At 40.5% G+C, this 20244-nt stretch overlaps 1 protein-coding gene across 4 annotated transcripts in view; it reads right to left on the bottom strand.

The window, feature by feature from the left end:
- Positions 1–4746: 4746 nt before the first annotated feature.
- PLAGL1 (PLAG1 like zinc finger 1) overlaps positions 4747–20244 on the bottom strand; it is a 43073-nt gene continuing 27575 nt past the window's right edge. For all 4 annotated transcript variants that reach the window (XM_041423929.1, XM_041423927.1, XM_041423928.1 and 1 more), the window contains 6 exons: positions 20046–20201; positions 18868–18980; positions 16452–16601; positions 12910–13029; positions 10865–11361; positions 4747–10463 (listed from right to left, as the gene is read on the bottom strand). In XM_041423929.1, coding sequence (XP_041279863.1) covers positions 9191–10463; positions 10865–11361; positions 12910–13029; positions 16452–16601; positions 18868–18980; positions 20046–20201 — 2309 coding nt within the window. In that variant the 3' untranslated portion in view covers positions 4747–9190. The remainder of the gene's footprint in view (positions 10464–10864; positions 11362–12909; positions 13030–16451; positions 16602–18867; positions 18981–20045; positions 20202–20244) is intronic.

Below are 20244 nucleotides of genomic sequence, written 5' to 3'. Positions count from 1 at the left end.
TTGTTATCCCTCTTCTTGACTGCACTGATCTGGGACACCCCCCAAACAGGGCTTCTTCTCTGTCATGTGCCTGACCCTCGGGGTCCAAGGATTCACAGCTATTCTGTAAGGGCCCCTGGGAAGGCAGGGGAAGCCAACAGGGAATTCTTCTGCCCCCCTGAGCGGGGACCTGTTTCCATTTCCCTGCTTTTGAGTCTCCTTCTTCACTTGATGGCAAGAGCGGCGGAGCTCCTCAGACTCCTGCTGATCTTCCATCCACTGCATTTCTCTCAGGGATGGAAGGGTGCAATTCTGAGTCTACATCTCTTTTGCACTCTCTGATACTTCTTGGCCTCCCCACCTCCTCTTTGAGTTCTGCCACAGGCTGAGCAGATCATCCAGCTGTTCACAGTGCATGCAGGTGCCTTTCCCACTATCCTCCAGCACTTCACACTGGGCTCAGACACTCCCTGCAGCCAGAGGCCTGTATATTCACATGCTTCTTGAGGAGCTCTGCTCAGACTAGTTAATTGTGAGGTTGGGAAGGAGTAGGACTAGGACAAAGATAACAAAATCTGCTTTTATTAATCCCCAGGATTTATTCCTGGGGATTAATAAAAGCAATTACTGTTTGCAGGGTTAATACCATAAGCAGCATTTTAGTGTCCCAAGTGTTTTTTCTAAAGGAAGGTTCTGTAGTTCTGCTAAGTTTGTACTTTGGAAGCTGAATGGAATTCATCATAAACACCTGCTGGTGGGGCCAGGTGTTGAACTGCATCTTGAGTGTTCCAGAAAGGCAGGGGGATTCTTCTCCTGTAGTGTATAAACTGTGACACCAGCTGTTTCTTTCTGTCAGACTATATACAGTGTCCATTATACTCTCAAAGGTTTGCTGAGGCTCCGTGACAGAGGGACATGGAGTTTTGTGGAAAGCAAGCTGTCAGCCATGCTGCAAACTCCACCAGACAGGCTTTGGTAAGCAAACAGTCACACTTGTCTTGTCCTGGAAGGAGATTTGCTAAACTAGAGTTTGTGGCCAATAAAGGCCTATATTAATACAAGAATTGAAATTCCAGGGAAGTTGATAAACTCTTATAACAAAACGCATGCTGAATATCATCTGGGAGTTGCCCATAACTGGAGCTCTTTTTCTGACTAAAAAAGTGACTGAATATGACAGTACAAAAAACTTGGGACAACAACTTCTTCAGACTCTCCTGCAGTTATATTGCAGGGTAACAGCTGTAGAGAATCAGAAATCTGACAGCTTTTGCAGTGCTTTGGGAAAGCTCTACCGGTTCTTTAGGGCTCCCTGCTGTTGGAAGGTTTGCTGTTCCCTGGTCACTAGACACAAGGCCAAAGGGCAGAGCCCCTTCGGGGAATCACAAAAGTAGAGCTAATCATCAGTGTCTTGAAGTGAGATCCTGTTTTGTTATAGAAGAGAGAATAATATCAACAGTTCCTTTAGGAGACTACTGCTGGTTGGGGGGGGGATTTTGGTTGTTTGTTTTTTTTTTTAAGATGTTGAAAAATCTTATTACTCTTTCACCTATTCAGAGCAGCAAAAATGGCTTGCAAATGTGAGAGGGTGGACCTTTGGCCTGTTCCTTCCTAGCACTGCTTCAACAGCAATTTGGGGAGTTTTCACTGGGGTCTAGGAGCTCGGTACTAGAGTTAAGTGATGATTGTGCATCTTGTTTTACTAGGACAAGCAACCATTGACTGAGAGAAAAACTCCAACATTAACACCTGCTGTGTTAGCACTTCTGGAGAGAATACAAAGAGAGAAACATAAGCCAGGCAAAGAGTTCATTTAATCATATTTGTGTGCTTCTTATAACAAACCCTGAGGTATTCTAGGTCGGGGAGGCATTTTTTAAAGTAGACCCTAGGTTTTGGAACCTTGCTTTCTGATAGAATAATGTAGAATTATCAAATTTGACTTTTTTTGCTGGGCTTTTTTTTCGCAAGTCTTAACATGAAATCCTAAACTTATTTCTATACAACACTTGCTATAAATGAGAAAGGACAAAAATTTCTATGGGGATGTTGTTGATAGTGAATGGCTTTCCTGGTCATTATCTTGATCCTTGTGTGGATTGTATGCACAGATATTTTCATTGGGTCCTCAGGAGGGACCCAAACGTGTTTTCAGTTAGAGGTCCTCAAACAGAACTATCTATATAGACCTAAAATATAGAGTCTGACTCTGAGGTTCTTTTTGCCCATAAAGAGCTCCATAACCTTTATTGTTCAACTTTGAGATTTATTCCATCCTTTTTACCTTAAGTCCATTTAGATGAGGTACAAAGCTTTGTGTGTTGTTTGTTCCGAATGCCCTTGTTTATTCAGCTTTAAAATTAACATCACCCCATCCCTAAAATAGTTCCCTCTAAGCAGGATACCACATAATACATTTTCTAGGAACCATTGCTACTGGTAATCATGACCTGTATTAGTCTGTGTTTAGAAGGTTCTTTTAAAGTTCTTTAAAGGTTATTTGTAGTATAACCTGTGAATGATAGTACACACTGCTCCTTGTGTCAGTATCTTTGATCCCTACATTTATAAGGTTTGGGAATTTATGTAGATTATCATGTTTTATGGCAAGTAAATTTAAAAAATAATGATCTGCAGAGACCTCTTCAGAAACACTGAAGAAAACAGGAAAACCTACGAGTGTATCTCCTGTGAAAACTTCCTCAGGAAAGTCTGGGTAAGAAATTCTTATTTTTTATTTTAATATTATAATGTAAAAAGAACTTGTTTGCTTTTGTTATACAGAATATCCTGTTGCAGTGTTTGCAGTATGAAGTCCTTTGTATTAATTGAAGTAATCAATTTCACTGAAACCTGTTGCAGAGCTCCTCAGGGCCTGCAACAGACCTGTTGCAGAGTATCCTCAGGCTGCTGAGAATACTAATTTTGGTGTTGAATGTTCTTTGATTTGGAACAGCCCCATCCCAAGCAGGCAGTGACTGTGCTCTGCTGTACCAGACATCTCTAGAGGATTTGCTACTCGATAGTGCAAACCTCTCCAGCAGATCTTATGCACTTCCATTGTGCTTCCATTGTCCAAGTGTGGAAGATGCCAGCATTTATTTCAGTAATTATGCCAGGATGACAGTGTGGAGGTTCTTCCTTCTCCTTGATGTTTCGTTTCCCAGACCATGATGTTTGGTGCTCCTGCTCCTCAGACCATGCAGTCACTGGGGTTCCCATCTCTGGACATGCCCAGCCATGTCAGAGCAGCAAGAAGCCCTTACAGCCCCTCTTTAAAGGTGATTGTGGTGCTGTTGCTCAAGAGGATGGCTCAGATGGTCAGCATCTTGCAGCCCTCTGAAATGTATACAACTGCAGAGCATGAGTCCTTAGCAGGAAATATGGCCAAGAATGATTCCCCATAGCTGGCAAGGTATTTTGAGCCTGGGAGAAATCCTTGTGAGAGTGCTTGGAGCAGGGGATGAAAAGAAGCATGCACAAAACAGCCACTTTCAGAGACTCCCAGTCAAAGTTGTTGCAGGATTCCTCTGTGTGTGGTTTTACTGTCCTTGGTTGCTGCTGGCCAGCGGCTGGAAACCTCAGCTGTGGGGAAGACTGCAATGGGCATGGGAGTGTCCAGTCCACAGTGCCATTACCAGCTCCACCCACCTCCTTGGCTTTGCCAGCTACAGGAAAACTGCTGTCAGTACCCTGGGGTGTCATCTGTGCTACCTGGGACTATGTTAACAGCTTAGCAACTCCTGTGGTTATCACACAGGTCTTGCAGATCTCCAACAGGGATTTATTGATACCACCACCATTCTCAAGGTTTAGTCACTGAATTCTGAAACCTGGAGCTTGACACCTCCTTTCCCTAGGGAAACTGGCTAGTCCAGGTGTCACTGGGGTCGTAGTTGCAGCCAGTTTGCAGAGGCTTGGTACAGCCACTGCCCCCAGCGGGTCCCTGGGATGAACACCCACACTCACATCTGAAATAGAGGACAGAGGAGCTGTGAAAAAGACTGGTTTAGGTGAGCTTGCAGGTGCTGGGTGTTGGCAACTGCTGCTGCATTTTCTGTAAAACTTGAGCTTTTCCAAGTGCTTTACAGAGCAGGTGAGAAATCAGTTTCAGAGCTACCCATGAGCCTTTTTTAGCTGAGAAAGGAGATGCGAGAAACTGGCTTTGAGTGGTGCAAATAAATGGTCTCATCCCTAATGTGCCTGGAAATGGTTTCCAGGATGAGCTGCTCCATCACCTGCCCACAAATACAGGTTTAATCTTCTTGGAGAAAATAGAGTAAAATATAAAAGCTCTTTCTATAATAAGAAATACAAGTATGTGGCTTGTTGCAGCTTTCAGAGCACAAGTGGACAACAGAAGATAAGAGTGACAGGTCAACAAGGATGTGTTAAGTCTTTCTGCTGACACATTATGGAAGACCTTAAGCAATGCAATTTTTCAGCTCCACTTCCCCCTGAAATACTACAGCTACCAATAAAATAAGCAAACTGCAATTCATTGGCTCAGGTTTGGTTGGGGCTTTTTCTCTCTAGGCTACAAGTCTTATTATGCTATCCTGTTTAAAGCTGTGAGACTCTTTGTATCCGCTGCCAAGATTTAATTAAATGATTGCCTAAAGGGGTGGACGTTACCAGCAGTTCATTCAATGGTTTTAACAAAATGTAGGAAGATGCAGTACCATGTGATTTTCGTTTTCTTTCCCTAATGCTTTGATATATTGAACAAGACAAGTGGACATTGTGGACCTTCATGTGAATATTTAATAGAATCTTCCAGTAAACAATAAATGATAGTGATTGATACATGATAAATGGCCAGGTGTGCTGTGCATCTCTTCAAAGCACATTGAGTTTAGACTAAAACCAAATCTCATTCTTGCATTAAACACTTTAATTGCTTTTAAAAATTAATCAACAAGACAGAAATATTGTAGAGGTATGTCCCTTCTTATTTTTTTTTGGTCACTTGATCCACTGTCAGCATTGGATCACCTTCCATAAACTTTCAGTGACGCAACAAGTAGGGGCTTTTCAGTCCAATAATCTTCAGTAAGGCTTTCAATTAAAATCTATAAGGAATTTTCTTACTTATTAAATGCTCATTAAGTAAATGAAGATGAAAAATAGTTGGACATGGCAGTAATAAATACCATATTTTAAAGGGTTTAATTAAACTACTTAGACTAGCAAATAATGATTAGATGGATACAGAAAGTATGAACTGAAGCAACTGTAACTCCTAGGGCTAGAAAAAGCAGGCATGACAGTAGCCCCAGTATATTAAAGCATTGCTGCTTAGCCTTTCTTTCAGTTCAGGAAGAAGAGGGGAAAAACCCCAATTATACTGTGCAATGTTACCACAGTTGCTTTCTTTAACAACCAAACAAATGAATCCTCAAATTTAGAGCAAGTTTTACTGTATTTGTTGTTGTTGTGTGTGTGTCCCCATTATTTTCCGTCTGTGTACAGAAAAGTAGGATTTCACGGCTTAGTTTCCGGTATCTTACAAAAAAAAAAAAAAATTACATATAAGGGCAGGAATGGTGTATTGAGGAAAAGCATTTTAAACGTTCCACTAGAAATGAACCAATCATTAATATATGGAATGTACAACCCCAGTTCAGACTGGCTATGAAAAACTCTCTGAATATAACAGCAACCCATTGACTAAGAAAATGGAAAGTTCCAACAGGAAAAGTTGGTAAATAAAACTGAAGGAAAAATAAATTAACTTGATTTCTGATAGCGGATGGGAACTTAGCAATAGATCTACTTGTGATTACATAGAGGATGCAGTCCTTTATTCCATGTAGTATAATTTTAGCTTCTTGACATTATTTCAACAGGTTCAGGTCTCTTTTCTTCTTTCATAAAACGAATACTTTTTTTCATGAGACCAAGTCTTTACTAAATTTTGTTCTTTTACAGTATGATTTGATTATAGTAATTCTGTTGTTTATTCACCACATACTGCTCTGCTTCTTGTCGGGTTTTCAAGCAGAGTTCAGATAAAAGGTATTTTTATCTCTATTTGAATGCGAGATAAAATATCCTAAGATTTCCCAAATCTCTTACCTGCTGTGCCATGGCCTATCCTACCTTCTCCACGGTAGTTCTTTGCCCTTACATCCACTTCTGACATTTGGAGGAGGAATGGGCTGTGCCAGAGAGGAAGCACTGGTCAGTGCTTGGGCTGCTGCCCTCCTCCACCGTACCCACAGTGGATGTGGGGCTGCCTCTCCCCATGCTGGTGCTGTCACGGGCCTGCATGACCCAAGGGCAGCGCCACCACAGAGATGTCCTGCAGCTTGAGCCTCAGCTACTGATGGCCTCTGAGAAACGCTCTCAGAGGTCTCCTAACAAATACATTCAGAAAGTCCAGTCCTCTTACGGTATTAGATGACTCGGGGGTATCTCACGTCTCTTGAGTTGTAAGAATTTTAAAACAAAACAGGTTTTTTTGACAACATAACTTTTTGAAATAGCTTGACTTTCTTTGTCATGGGACATCATCAGCTTCTGCTACATTTATGATGTCAAGAATCTGGAAAAAGAAAATTGAATGGGCTGATGGGTTTAAGCAGCATTGCACATTTAAGGTTTGCTTCTGTGCTTTACTTGCAGACCATGTCTGTGTGCTTTTAAAGTACTTTAAAATGCATCAGAAGTGGTTATTTTCTTTTTATCTGAATGAGACGGTCTTTAATCTGTAGTTACATATGCACTGGTAAGAAATGCTTATCATCTTTCCATATTTTAGAAGAGGCTGAGATCAGGCAGCAGCCCCTCTCTCAGCAGCCCAGAGCTCAGGTACTGTGCTTCAGGGCTGAAAGATCAGCTGGAAGAACGTGCTCAGTGTCTGCATAATGTCTGCTTCTTAACATCACATTTAAATTCAAGGACAAGTATTTAGGTAATTACTGACACCTCTTTAAAAAGCACAAACCAAAATGACAAAATATGTATGATCAGGCAGTGCTACAAATTTTTTTTTTTGGTAGCAAAGAATTTTTTGTTGCAATTTCGTTTTTTGGGGTTTTTTACAAGTACATAAGCTTGCTTGAAGCCCAGTGAATACAATTTGCACAAACAAGGAAAAAAAATACAGTTAAGTGAATGTACACACACACACCTTTCCAAGTCCAGATGAAAATAGAAGCCTAGCTGTTTAATGTGCATGTAACACTGTCTGCAACCTTTTCCCTATTCTGGAACTCATAATTTAAATAACTACTCACTGGACATGACTGTGCAGTACCTGTTTCCCTCCTGCTGTTGTCATTACAGGAATGACCTTAAAATTCCTTTTGGCTTGTCTTATGCCAAAAATTTTCATAACAAGAAATACCCCTCAGCAATGCATCTGCAGAACACATTCTTTCATGAGCTGCAATAAGACAATCCTTAATCCACGTACCGATCAACTTGTAAGAATATTCAATGACATTGTACAACTACAATGATCCGTAGCTCAGTAACAGCAAAACAGCAACAATTTAAGAATTATTTTTTATTTGAAGCTCTCTGGAGATATTCCTGTGATTAACGAGGGAGAGGAGAATATGCTTGCTCCATGTTATATTAGTAATGGCCATGGGGTACTATGAACTCTCTTTGGATTTAATGGAAGAGTAGTTCTTAGGGTTTGAAAATTTACTCAGATTCAGAAATTCCATGTTTTATTTTAGATGAAACAGAATCCATTAGTAACTGAGCCATCCACTAAAACCATGATTATTTTTCGTAACTATGGGTTAGGTAACAAACTAAATTATGAAGAGTTTTTTTCTTTGTTTAATAATGTCATCTACTGAAAAATGTGATCTTTACAATTCTGCTTGTTCATGCATCAGGTGATAGGACTGTCACACCAACACACTGTCCACAGGAACTGTTCATGGACAATTTACCCCAGGAAACAAACATAAGTCCCCATGGTTCTAGTCTACAAGAAACAACGCCTGAAGTCCAACTGCAGCAGTCCCAATATTTCTGAGCAGAACCCCCATGAGTGCAATGGCTTCAACCATTATCAAACCTGCTAATTTCAGCTGACACTTGTAAGGCAGGTTCAGAACCTGGTTTTGAGCATCAGCTCACCACCATAGCCCCTCTGTGCACGGACCTGCCCCTGGCTCCACACGGGTCCTGCTTGGGCACAGGCTCCCCTGGGCCAGGGCTGGATTTCTGTGAAAGCCCATATTTTCAGATGGTTGCAATTATTAATCATTTCCCAGACTAAACAATGGCCATTTTTATTAACAAAAGGTGAATAAAGGCCCCTTAGGTAGGATGCATTATTTTTTATTAAGTGTTGAATTAACCAAGCTGTTGACCCAACGGGATACCATAAGCTTAAATTTAAGCAAATGCTCAAGTGCTTTACTAGAAAGAGAAAGAGAGAGAGAAGTGTCTGATGTCTGGACAGATCCAGCTCTAAAGGAAAATTAATGTTTTGTTCTAACTTGAGTCAATTCACTTCCCATTCTGAGAACTGCATGTATCCAAGACTGCAGTTCTTACACAGTCGTTCAGAAGTGGTAGTTATTTCCAGCCCTAGGGAAAAGGCACACAGCTGAACTGCCCTCGAGAAAACAAAATCTAGTTTAACATAATCATAATAGTGATGAACTTCATTGAAGAAAGTGAAACAAGGCTGTAAGATTTACTCTTGGAATGATTCTGATTTAAATGAAGGATTAATAAAGTTCATTAATTAAGTGCTTAACAGAAATCTATCTGATGTTGATAAATCATTTGTTACATTTGTCATGTGTACAACTTTGCTGTGATTTATGGCTCATTAAATTGATTTCTTTGTGATTTCCCCCCTCTTCCCATTCACCTTAACCCTATTTCTCCTATTGCAGCAGCCATAGTTTTATTGTGCCTGTTATGATAATTTGCTGTCACTGAAGATAGTCATTCAGTTGTTTGTATGAAAAGAAACAAAAATATAGAGGGAGCTGAGAGACATATGTTAGTTCTACTGTCATATGCTAAAAAACTAACAGTATGAAAAATAGAGCTTCTTGTTTATTAACATCCTGAATTTAACTACCATGTTCATAATGTGCTTTGAAAACATCTGGGGCAGTTTTTCTTCAAAACAAAACAAAAACACCCCGGTCCTAACAGATTTAAGTAAGAAGCACAGTCTTAAAAAAAAAAAAAAAAAAAAAAGGAAAAAACCCACAAAGGATGATGGTTACTTGAAGGCATGGTGAAAGTGAGGCAATGTTACAGAATTTGTAGTGGATGGAAAGGAGCGAGGAAATTGATGCAGCTGGTTTATGGCCATCCCACCAGCTGCTAGCTGAAGACCTTGCTGTTGGCCAAGGCCATTCAGCCTGTGTGATGGTTCCTCTGAGCCAAACGCCATTGTGATGTCCCCAATAGTGTTCTGGTTGTCACATGGTGGGAGCTGCCAGAAGCCCATCACATGAGTGAGATCCATGAAAGGCAGGCTTGCAGTTTCAGCTGCTGCCTCTGTCTCTTTGTGCACTGGGTACTTGTTAGTATCCCCTACAGGCCCTGAGGAAGCTTCTTCCATATTGATTTTGTGGAGAGACTGAGGTTCTGGTAACGGCAGGTCCTCGAGAAGATGCACATTGTAACCTTTAACATCCACTTTTATCGGTAGATTCTTGAGGGATCCTGCGGCAAATGAGGTAGAACTAAGGTCATATTTGTTAGGCTGATGAAGGTTCAGGTTGAGGGGGACAGCTGCTGAACATGGTGTGGGAGGGACAGCCGGGAGACTGTCTGCGCAGCCCATCCTTTGCAAGTGAGAAGACTCAAGAGGAAGAGCAGGTTGTAAGCTGGACTGGGAATGAAGATGTGAACAGTTGTATTCCTCTGCTTCTGAACTATTCACAATCCCATTCGGCACAGGGACCCTTTCAGGAAGAGGGGACAGCATGCTGGTATCTTCCTTCAGTCTGTATGAAAAGAGCTGGTCAAGGAGACCCACTGAGTCACCATTCTGCAACCTGCTCTTCAGCAGTTCTTGTGGATGAGTCTTCCTAGTATGGCGTGTCAAGTGGTCCTTCCGCCCAAACCTCTGGGCACAGAACTGGCACAGGAAGTCTTTGCAGCCCGTGTGGACCACCATGTGACGTCGCACATCTTTACGGGTATAGAAGTGACGCTCACAGTGGTCACACTTATGTTTCTTTTCCTTCATGTTGCCAGTCGGTTTCCCTGCATGACTTTTGAGGTGTTCCAACAGAACCTCAGTACCACCAAACTCTTGGGCACACACCCTACAGGTGAGGTCCCCGCTGGTGGCAGCATGAAGAGCCAAGTGTCTCTTATAGCCTAGCTTGGTGTTGTACTTCTTGCCACACTCTTCACACTTGAAGGCCATCTTGTTGGGGTCATGAGTCTGAAGGTGATTCTTCAGATGGTCTTTCCTGTGAAAGGTCTTTTCACAGTAGCCACACTGGTGAGATTTCTGTGGGGAATGAGTGGCCGAGTGCCTAAGAGGAAAAAAAAATACAAAACACAGACACAAAAACGTTATTTGTGTTCACCTTTATTCTAGTACATTAACTCTTGCAGTCTCAAAACTTGAAAACACTGGAATTCTTGAAAGAAGGCATTCCCACCATTTCTCAGGTTATTAGTAAAACCTACATTTTGTGAGGGGGAGGAAGGTGTTAATCATAAAGCATAGCGTAGCTTAAAACTGCTCAACATCATCTTTTTCACTAGCCACCATAATTAAGGGAGACTAGTTTTCTGCAATTCTATCAAAAACAGTAATAATAAAAACTGGACCTTGGGGATTAACTGTCACTAGAACACCCCAAAGGAAAAAGATGTCTTTCCCCCCCCACCCCACAACACCAGCAGAAAAGGAATGCCTTCGGAGCTGTACCTGAGCAGTTTATATTTGGAAATGAAGGCTTTTGTGCATCCGTGCTGTGAACACTTGTAGGGACGCTCCCCTTTGTGCGCATAAGTGTGGATGGTGAGCTTGTCAATGGAATCAAATATCTTCCCGCAGAGTCGGCAGGGATAACTATCTGGCTGCTTCACTTCTTTTCCCTTCAGCAGTGAAGACCGACCATTTCTCCATTTAGGTATAAACCTTACGAGAGCACCACAAGTGCTTCCTGAGCTGGCACAGCTGAACTTTGCAGCAGAGGAACAGGAAATGGTCCCAAAGCATTGAGTAATGCTTTTGCCTAATGATGCTCCTCTCAGTTTCCCTTTGAGTTTGTTTTTTGCTTTTACAGGTCCCAATTTATTTGGTGGTCTGAATCTCGTAGGAAGGACTCGGTCTTTATGGATGCACTGGTGAGATTCCAGCAGAGCAAAAGTTGCAAAAGTGCCTCCACAGCTGGAGCATATCCAAGGGTCTACGGGCTCTTTCTGCAATGAGAACAGAGACAGGTCTTTCTTATTAAACATTTTAAGGAAGGGTCATATTCTTCTCACTCATCTTGTCCTGTGCTTTTCTAAGATCCATTATTGTCTCTGGTGATATTTACTTCCATGTGCTACCACCTAGTTTGTTCAACTGGCAATAGATTGTGTCTAGGAGTAAAAACTTAAAGGTAAGGTAAGGTTGGCTAAATACTAATTTATATGTTTTTGTTAAGCATTTACTGTAACAGTCCTGAGTCCTTCACCTTTGTTTACCTGTGCTTACTGAATTTCAAAGTCTCTACATTTGTTGCATTTATGGAATTACTCATAAACAGTTGTAAATTGTACTTTATCCTTGGTCCGATGTAGTTTATCTGCTATTTCAGCCACACAAAAATGGGATGGGTTTCTGTACAAAAATGTAGTTTATCCATACAGATTTCCTTGTGTCTCGGGCTGACTTCATGCTTTACCACACAGCAATGGCCAATGGCTCCAGGAGAGACTTCCTCACTTTGCCTGACATTTGGCATTAGACTTCCATTAACTGGATAAGAAACACCTTAGGTTTAGGGATCTCAAGCCTATCCTGACTTAAAACCTTTTTTTTTCCCTTGTTTTTGCAGACAGTCTATTATTTGGAACTATTACTTCCATGGAAATAAGAGCTCTACTGGATTCAGTTGAATTCACTTTAAATACTGATATTCTAAACACGCTAATGAAAAACAATTACCAAAAAACTCCCATCACTGATGAAATACACTTCCAATTAATGCATGACCGTGCACCTCCTCAACTTCATCTACCTTTTATCTAAGTTTCTCATAAACCGTCCTTCTTTTCCCTTGCTCTTGGGCTAATTTGCTCTGGAGAGCATGGTGAGGCTGTATGCAATCCATCTATATTTCCAAACTGAGCCCTCCTCTTTGCTCAGACTTGTGTCTGGTGCTGTGGTTCCCCCTCACCCTCCTTCTGGGGAATATTCTGAAGGCCTCACAAGCCTTCTTGGAACATGAATTCCTGGTTCATTTGTATTCCTGGTTCATTTGTTTCACATTCTTTCTAGATTAAGTATTGATTTTCACAGCCATGTTTTCAACACTTAACAAACTTCTTCTATCAGTTTAAGGATTTCTGCTATGATACAGAGGGGAAGGTATTTGAATTAGTAGAGAAAGGTTACTGAACAGGAAAGACTGAAATAATTAGTGGGTACTCTGGCCAATCAGTCAGAGCAAAAGAAGGGGAAATGGTGAAAAAAGTCTGAGGCTTGACAGCTTGGTTATCCAAAAATTAGTGCCCATCTTAAGTCTTTCCAATACATCAAATGGTGCCAAGTACTTTGGACTACATCTGATGGCTCCATTGGATAACAAACACAGGACAGGAAGATCAGCCTTTCTCTGGGTAGCTGCTTGGCTAAAATTGCTAAAAGTACTCTGTGGCCTACACTTGCATTACTAGAGTTATATAAACAGAGCAAACATGTAAATAAACCATAATTTACTATTTCTAGTGATGGCTTCAATGCAGAGTAGGGGTACTTACTGCTACTGGAGGCAAAGGAGAAACATCTGATTCTTCTTTAATGAAGACAGCAGAAGCTTCCATAAATTTGGCATAATCGGCAGCATACCATACTTTCAATTCTGTGTGGGGTTCAATTGGCTGTGAATGGAAAAAAACAGAACATGTTTACTTGTGTCAATTTTCCTAAACCAAACAATAAGAAAAATAGTAGGGGCAGGGATGTGCAGTGTTTTGTCCTTACCCAAACTGCATTTTTTGACTCTGTTTAAATTATTGGTAACTTAGTTTCAAGATTCAAGCACTTTTTGAGCATTATTGTCCATTTTCTTGATTGATACTTTCTTTTTTCTAAAAGTGGAATTGTATATGCAGAGATTTTGGATGGGGGGGCCCTGTAGCAGGAGGTTATGAGCCTCAGTGCTCATAACCTTTGCTCAGTGAGATATATATTTGTCTGTGATATTCAGACATCCATCAGTCTTTCCAAGCAATATCTCATGCCCATTCCTTGATATCTGGAAGCCCACTGGACACAACACTTAACTACAGAGTACAGGCAAAGGAAAAATGCCTTGTGAATGCACAAGATCTTGGATGCCACCTGGATATCTCACACTGAGCATGGGTGCAGAGCTGATCAATATGTGGACTGCAAGGCAAATTGGCACCTTCCCCGGGCTGGCTCTAATGTGTCAGGCTTGCTATGAGCATGCTTTACTGTAACTCTGCCCTCCTTCCACTGAAGCCTTCCCCCACAGGATTAAGGGAGGCCATAATCTGCAGTCTCCCATCCAGTCATGCTTTCCCAAATCTCTCCTTGGACTGGACTATGACCTCTTCTGACAAATACTTTCAGTCAATAATATAGCAGAGAGAAAAGGAGAGGCATGATTACCCTCACTGGCTAAAGATCTATTAGTTCTTTAAATGCTAAACTTTGGGGTCATGATTTATATGACTCCCTGACCCTGTACACAATTTTCTTCATCTATAATAAACACCAACAGGGGTAGAGACAAACTGCACTGTACTTGTAGTTTTATTTTAACTAAGGTAAACTCATGCCACAAAAAAAAAAAAAAAAAAAAAACAAAAAAAACAAAAAAAAAAACCCCACCAAACAAACTGGCCTGGAAGGAGAGGAGCTAAGTCTTATTCCAGAAAATGTGACATTATAAAATCCCTTTATTTTGTAATATTGGTGTGGGATAAGCATGGTAGGGAAAAGACAATGTAGATCGTGAATACAGACAGGTGAGGGGTTAATTGTGGGTTTAATGCTGAAAACTGAATTTTTTACTGTCTGTTAGCAGACACAAGCCTGCCTGCTAACTACAACCAATGTGGGTTGGGCGTACATTTTGATAACAGCTGGCCTAAACAGAAATGGTCTGTCCTGAATTCTCCACTCAGTTAAGGACATGAGGCAGACCCATTAAGTAGGAGGTTCATTATGCATTGTGAGACAAAATGTTTAAGGATGTCTTCAGACCTTGGCCTGTGACAGCCAAGACTGATACCACAAAGAAACTGCACAGCATGACACTGTCACTGCTTTCTGCCCAGTATTCCTAGACCAGCACCCATGTCCTTTATGGGAAGCTGAGAGCTGATCAATGTGACTTTGTGGGGAGAGCAAGTGCATCAGCGTGTGAAACAGTCAAGTAATTCAAAAGCTCTAATCTCAGTAAAACTGACATTAAATATCAGTAACCAAATCCACTACAAGTGGATTTTATCCTGTGCCACCAGTGACAATAAGAGAATAGGGATCAGAACTGGGATCAGCCCAACAGCAACCATGGATGATTTTTATTTCCTCACAGTTATGTACCTTTTAAAGCACTTTTTTCTAAGGATTGCAGCCATTAGGTCAGAAAGTAAGCTAATGGTGGTGTCAGGATGCCACTTACACATCTGCTTTAGTAGCTGTAGTTTCATGTCATGAAATCCCATTTTTTTGTAAAAATAGTGGGAAAGGAGCCGATCCTACTCCATCTTAATCCACTTTACTAAAAATGTCTTGAGAAAGTATCTTCAGAATCAGCCCTAAGCCAGCCCACAGCATGACCAGCAGGGTGTGCCTAAGTGTAGCGCAAGGCCATCGCATTCATTGACCAGGACAAATCTGCAGGGTTCCACAGCACCCTGAATGATACTGGGACTTGGGAGAAATAAAACCCAAGCAATGCCCTATGACCCACAGCACAGCAGAGGTTCCAAGACACATGCATCATCCTAGGACACTCTTTGTGTCAGTGTATAGGATACAGCTCTCCATTAATGACAATGTGCAGAGTTCTGCTGAAGTCAGCAGAGAGCTGGTTCAACAGAATTTAAATTATACTGGAAATTTTAAGTTACCAGTTTGTAACAATTACTTCTTGGAAAAGTTCATGCTTCCCAAATAAAGTACTAATAATCCTGTCAATTTCACAAGTATGTAATGCATTTCAAATCAAGTTGAAATCTCAGATTATATGGACTGCATGAGAATCTCAAACACAGCCTAAATATGTCTCAAAGCAGCATATACTATTTCACATTTTCCTTTTTTTTTCTTAATAATTATGCTGATATTAATCCCCAAATCAACTATACTCCATACTGTTATAAAAGACTTTAAGGGTATGAAATGTTATTCTCTCATCATCACTATACAGTAAATATTTTTCTCACTGTGCACTGAGAAAAATGGAGGAAAAAATGTAAATACTACTATGCCATAGAAATATGTGTCAATCTTGGATATGAAACTGAAATGTTGGGTTTTAATTCATAGTAACTACTTTTCACTAATAATATATTTTTTTATTTTAATGTTGCTTCCAATGATATACAAGCATGATGTTCAACAGGTAGATTTCTGTTTCCCAAGGGTGCAAGAGTTATTTCTGATTAAAACCAACTCTGCCTAAGAAAATGGCCAAAACAATAAAAAACAAGACTGCATGTTCTAGCTGCATTCATAAACACAGAATACCTTGTTCTCTCTCTTCAGACAAGGATGCCAGTTCAGAATCTCTAACATAAACTGCTAATTTCATGGCATCATTGCAGAATTCTAAGTTTTGCAGTTAAGTCTTCAGATTTAGTGAGCATGGAAAATTGTACATGAAAATTCACTCAACACCTCATTCCTGAGCACATGGTAAGGTGCTCAGAAAACAATATGTGTCCCGAAATGTAATAAAATAAAGGAATTTGTTATTTCCAGAATGAAGTACTGTTGAATGTAATAATGCCAAATAATTCCACCATATCCACCTACCTGGCATTAAAGAGCATTCAGTTTAAACACTGTCATCATGAATGATTTTTATTTTCCCTCGGCTCAGTTTCTTCACTACTCACAACAGCAAGTACACAACACCTTTTCCTGACAAACCCCATACACTGCTTGCTTTACTGCAGATTAAATTACATTAAAGGTGGTATGTAAGTAATGATCCAGTTAGCAGAATATAATCAATCTGTCATTGTAAAAGAGTTAGTCTTTCAGAACCTTTGTCTATAAATTTCCTTTTGGATGACTGGTGGAGCAATGTAGGTTTAACTACCTTAACTGTTGTGAAGTAGACTTCTCCACAGTGCTGATAAGCCACAAGGGTCTGTTCTTCTTGGTTCCGGGCTAGCCGGACAAACATCATCCAGTTTCCACAGTCCTCATTGGGAGTATCCAGAAAGTACTTCCCTCCATCTTTCAATACCTGAAACAAAGGGGGGAGAACAGGAGGATGAATATGATAAAATCAATTCCCGTACAGAGGCACATTTTTTTTCTTTAATTTGCAATCACAGCTATCAATTATCTACCTTGTCTTGGTCATATGTCCCTTGAAATCATGGCTGTTTTGAAATAGATCACTCTTAATGAACACTGAGCACAAAAGAAAGTGAAGAACGAATACCTGCTGAGCAACCTGCTACTAAAATAACTGTAGGTCTTTGTATGTATTTTCCATTTATAGTTCATCATTTTTATGCTATATAAAGATAATATTATAAGAACTAAGTGCAGGCAGGTAGAAAGATAAGCTTTATGCCTTAATCTACTTCCTGAGCAGTCGATAATCTCAAGCTTCAGTGCTACCACATTTTGCATGGAACAATTGTACGGCTTGTGTTAATAAGTTCAGAGAGGTAACATACAACATAATGGCATTTTAACAGTCTTCTCTTTTTCCTCTTAACAATGCAAAAGTAAATACAAATGAACAATTGGGCCAGAAAGGTCTTTTCTTTTTCCTTTACTTCATTCTTCCTTGATTCCCCTCCAAGAGAATGCCCCTATGAGGCAAAAACTACCGACCTCAAACAAGTCAGTTGCTTTTCTGCAACAGTGTCTCAAACACGGACAGACAAAGCTGCACAACTGATGTCAGCACAGCTTGTATTTGTTCTACTAACCACATAACTGAGCAAGTAACTGCAAAAAAAAAAAAAAAAGTTGCATTTTCATTGCTTCTGGGAATTATTTTATCTAACTTCATCATGTTTCCGATGAAAGCACCTGCCTCTTGGACAAGTTTGGTCACATACTCATGCTAGGGAGAAGTCAAGGCAGCTACTGCTGTCATGTAGGAAATCTGGGACTCTAATCTCCTCTTCTGAAGAAACAGTCCATTCATCAGCCAGAGCTGCGCTTATCACTGTATACTTTTAAGCAAATGGTGCTGACTGATAGAGGATAGGGTGTGGTTTACAATGGCTTGGTGAAGAGGAAGGAACTGGGTGCTTAGCTCATCCATCCATTGTTAGAGAAGTACATTTTCTGCATTTTTAATAGTGTCTAATCAAAAGACTGATGATATTTAGTAATAGAGAAGAACAAACCTTTTCTGGCGTTCACATGCTATGAAAATCCCATAGACAGACAGTGTTATTTTCCAGGCAGATGATTCCCATGATTTCCATGTGCAAATCGAGTTTACAACAACTACTGAAGCTATTACTACTTTGAAGCTCTCAAACTAAAGTTCTGAAGTATTTCCTCACAACACAGTGTTTTCCAGTCCCAGGCTACGGGAGAAAGCTCAAATGAAGCACAGAGTGTGTCACAGGACAGCTGCTGCTGGTGTCTCTCTATTCGGGGATGAGAGGGCCTGACAGGAAATGCAAACTCTGGAAGAACCATGACCTGTTGGGAAGTCCTGACAGAGGCTGTGGCTTGACCATGGACTCACTGTATGACACAGAGCTGTGCTCAGCCACGACCCTGACAGCAAAATGCAAAGACTGGGGCTCAGAGGATTGCAATCAACTGCAGCTCCCAAGGAATCCCTGTGGGAAAGGATGTCCATGTAGATTTGTCTAAGCTGGGCTAGTCCTGAGAAGCCAAGGTTTTTGCTGGATAAAGTACAAATAATAGTGTCATGGTCCAGGTGCAACAGTCGGTACCTATGTGTGCAGCAACAGAAGGTACCAGCCCTAAATAACAATCTGATTAAATAAACTGAGGTAGTGCACTGTGCATCAAACTCTATATATAAATTAACAATTATTATTAATTAATAATAATAACATTTAAAAATAATTAAAAAGTGTTTCCCTATCTGTTTCTCCCTACTAAGCCAGTGCCTTAGTGTGTATTTCTGTCACTCTCGCTAACTCAGTGCACAAACTCAAACCTCCCAGTGGTATGGTGCAAAGCACAAATCCTTTTGTGTTACCTGGGAAGAAAGTTCAGTATCCATGCTCCCTGAAAAGCTTACCAAGAGCTATCAGACTGATAGGTCTAACACTGTAGAAATGGTAAAACTAGAAAGCAGGAAAACTAATTTCTAGAAAACAGAGTATACAGGAATATTTGGGTACTTCAGGTTATGCTGTATTGCCTAATAATGTGATTTACACTCACACATCAGAAGTACAAATAATGAACTAGATCAGATGGCAAATTGACTGATTAAAATACCTAAATAAGTATGAGCTGCTAAAGACACATATGCACATAGAAAGGCAGTGCGTTTTTACCTGCAGGACTAGTCTGCTCTCATCATAGCAGGTCAGTTTTGTAGACAATTGACCAACATAAGGGCCAAATTGTGTTCTCTTCTGTATTACTTTCTTTGCAAATACACCAAGAACTGTGAAGAAAACAAAGAGCAGTCTAATATTAGGTACAGACGTCACAAACTATGTCTTGTATGCTTACAGCTGTGAAAATGGAGATAAACAAAATAGTGCAGAACACAAGGATTCCTTCTCTAGACAAATAAACCCACTAAATAATTCTAAGGTGAAGAATCTAAAAAGGATGTAAATAGGTACTGATTTTTTTTTTTTATGGAACTACATTGAATAAAAAGTTACCAAAAATCCATGACAGGATGTTAAACTGAGTATGCAACACAAAAGTGTTGATACTCCTCAATCTACAAACTGATGTTACCATAGTCCTCTGCCTTTTGGCATAATCTGGGAGGTCGTTCTCTCCCAATGAGAGTGGAGAGAATCTATAAAAACACAGTATTAGCCTTCTTAATCATTCCAGTTATTCCACGGACAGATCAATGGAATGACAGTGTAGGCATCTTGTCATTCTCTGTCTGAAAAGCAATCTAGGCAGGACTAATTTTCCACAGGTAGCTGTGGAAAATTTGCACACTAAACATCATTCCTCTGTTAATGTTTGGGCATTCAAATTGCTTTGCTTTCACAAGGAAATAACAGTCTTTCTATAATATGAACTGAAAATGCTGCAAAAGGTAAATTACCCCACTGTGATCTCTTGAGTTTGCAGGGGGTGGATAAGGGATGTCATTTACCATTTTGTTTCTGACCTTTCATTGAATACTTTTTCCTGTTTTGCATGCTTGGGGAAAAGAGAAAAAAAGTGATAGTTCATGGCTGTTATTATTAGATACAAATTCAACATTCATTAAACTTGAATTGACTGAACAGAGCTAACTGGTTGCTCACAGCTAAATGTCACACCAGCTCTGGCTAATGTCCTGCCATCAGTTGATGCGTCTGTTACCAGAAATCCGTCACAAAAAACAGTAGCTGACTGTGAGCTTTAGCTGTGCTCAGCTGAAAACAGTCTTCATAACGTTAATGCCCAATGATTATGCTTTGAGTTACTCATGAAAACAGGCCAGTGTCTTTGTCTCCTTTTTCTCAAACGTGGGAAAAAGAGCTAAAATACTTACTCTGCTGGTTTCCAGCTCTCAGCTCCAACACTCGCAAAGTGAGGTAGTGAGGTAGGGTGAGGCGGGCTCGGCTGGGAATAACCCTATCTTTAGCCCTGATGAGTGGTCCGTGGAGTTTGCATTCTCCTATAAGGCTTTTACCGCAATCCTCACACCCTACAAATCCAGAAAAGGGAACCTGTTACTAAAAATGACATAC

The sequence above is a fragment of the Onychostruthus taczanowskii genome, unplaced genomic scaffold (assembly GCF_017590055.1).
Source record: "Onychostruthus taczanowskii isolate IOZ18803 unplaced genomic scaffold, ASM1759005v1 scaffold8, whole genome shotgun sequence".
NCBI classification, from domain to species: domain Eukaryota; kingdom Metazoa; phylum Chordata; class Aves; order Passeriformes; family Passeridae; genus Onychostruthus; species Onychostruthus taczanowskii.
Note: the sequence above shows the minus strand (reverse complement) of the source record. Positions and strands in the feature narration are given on the sequence as shown.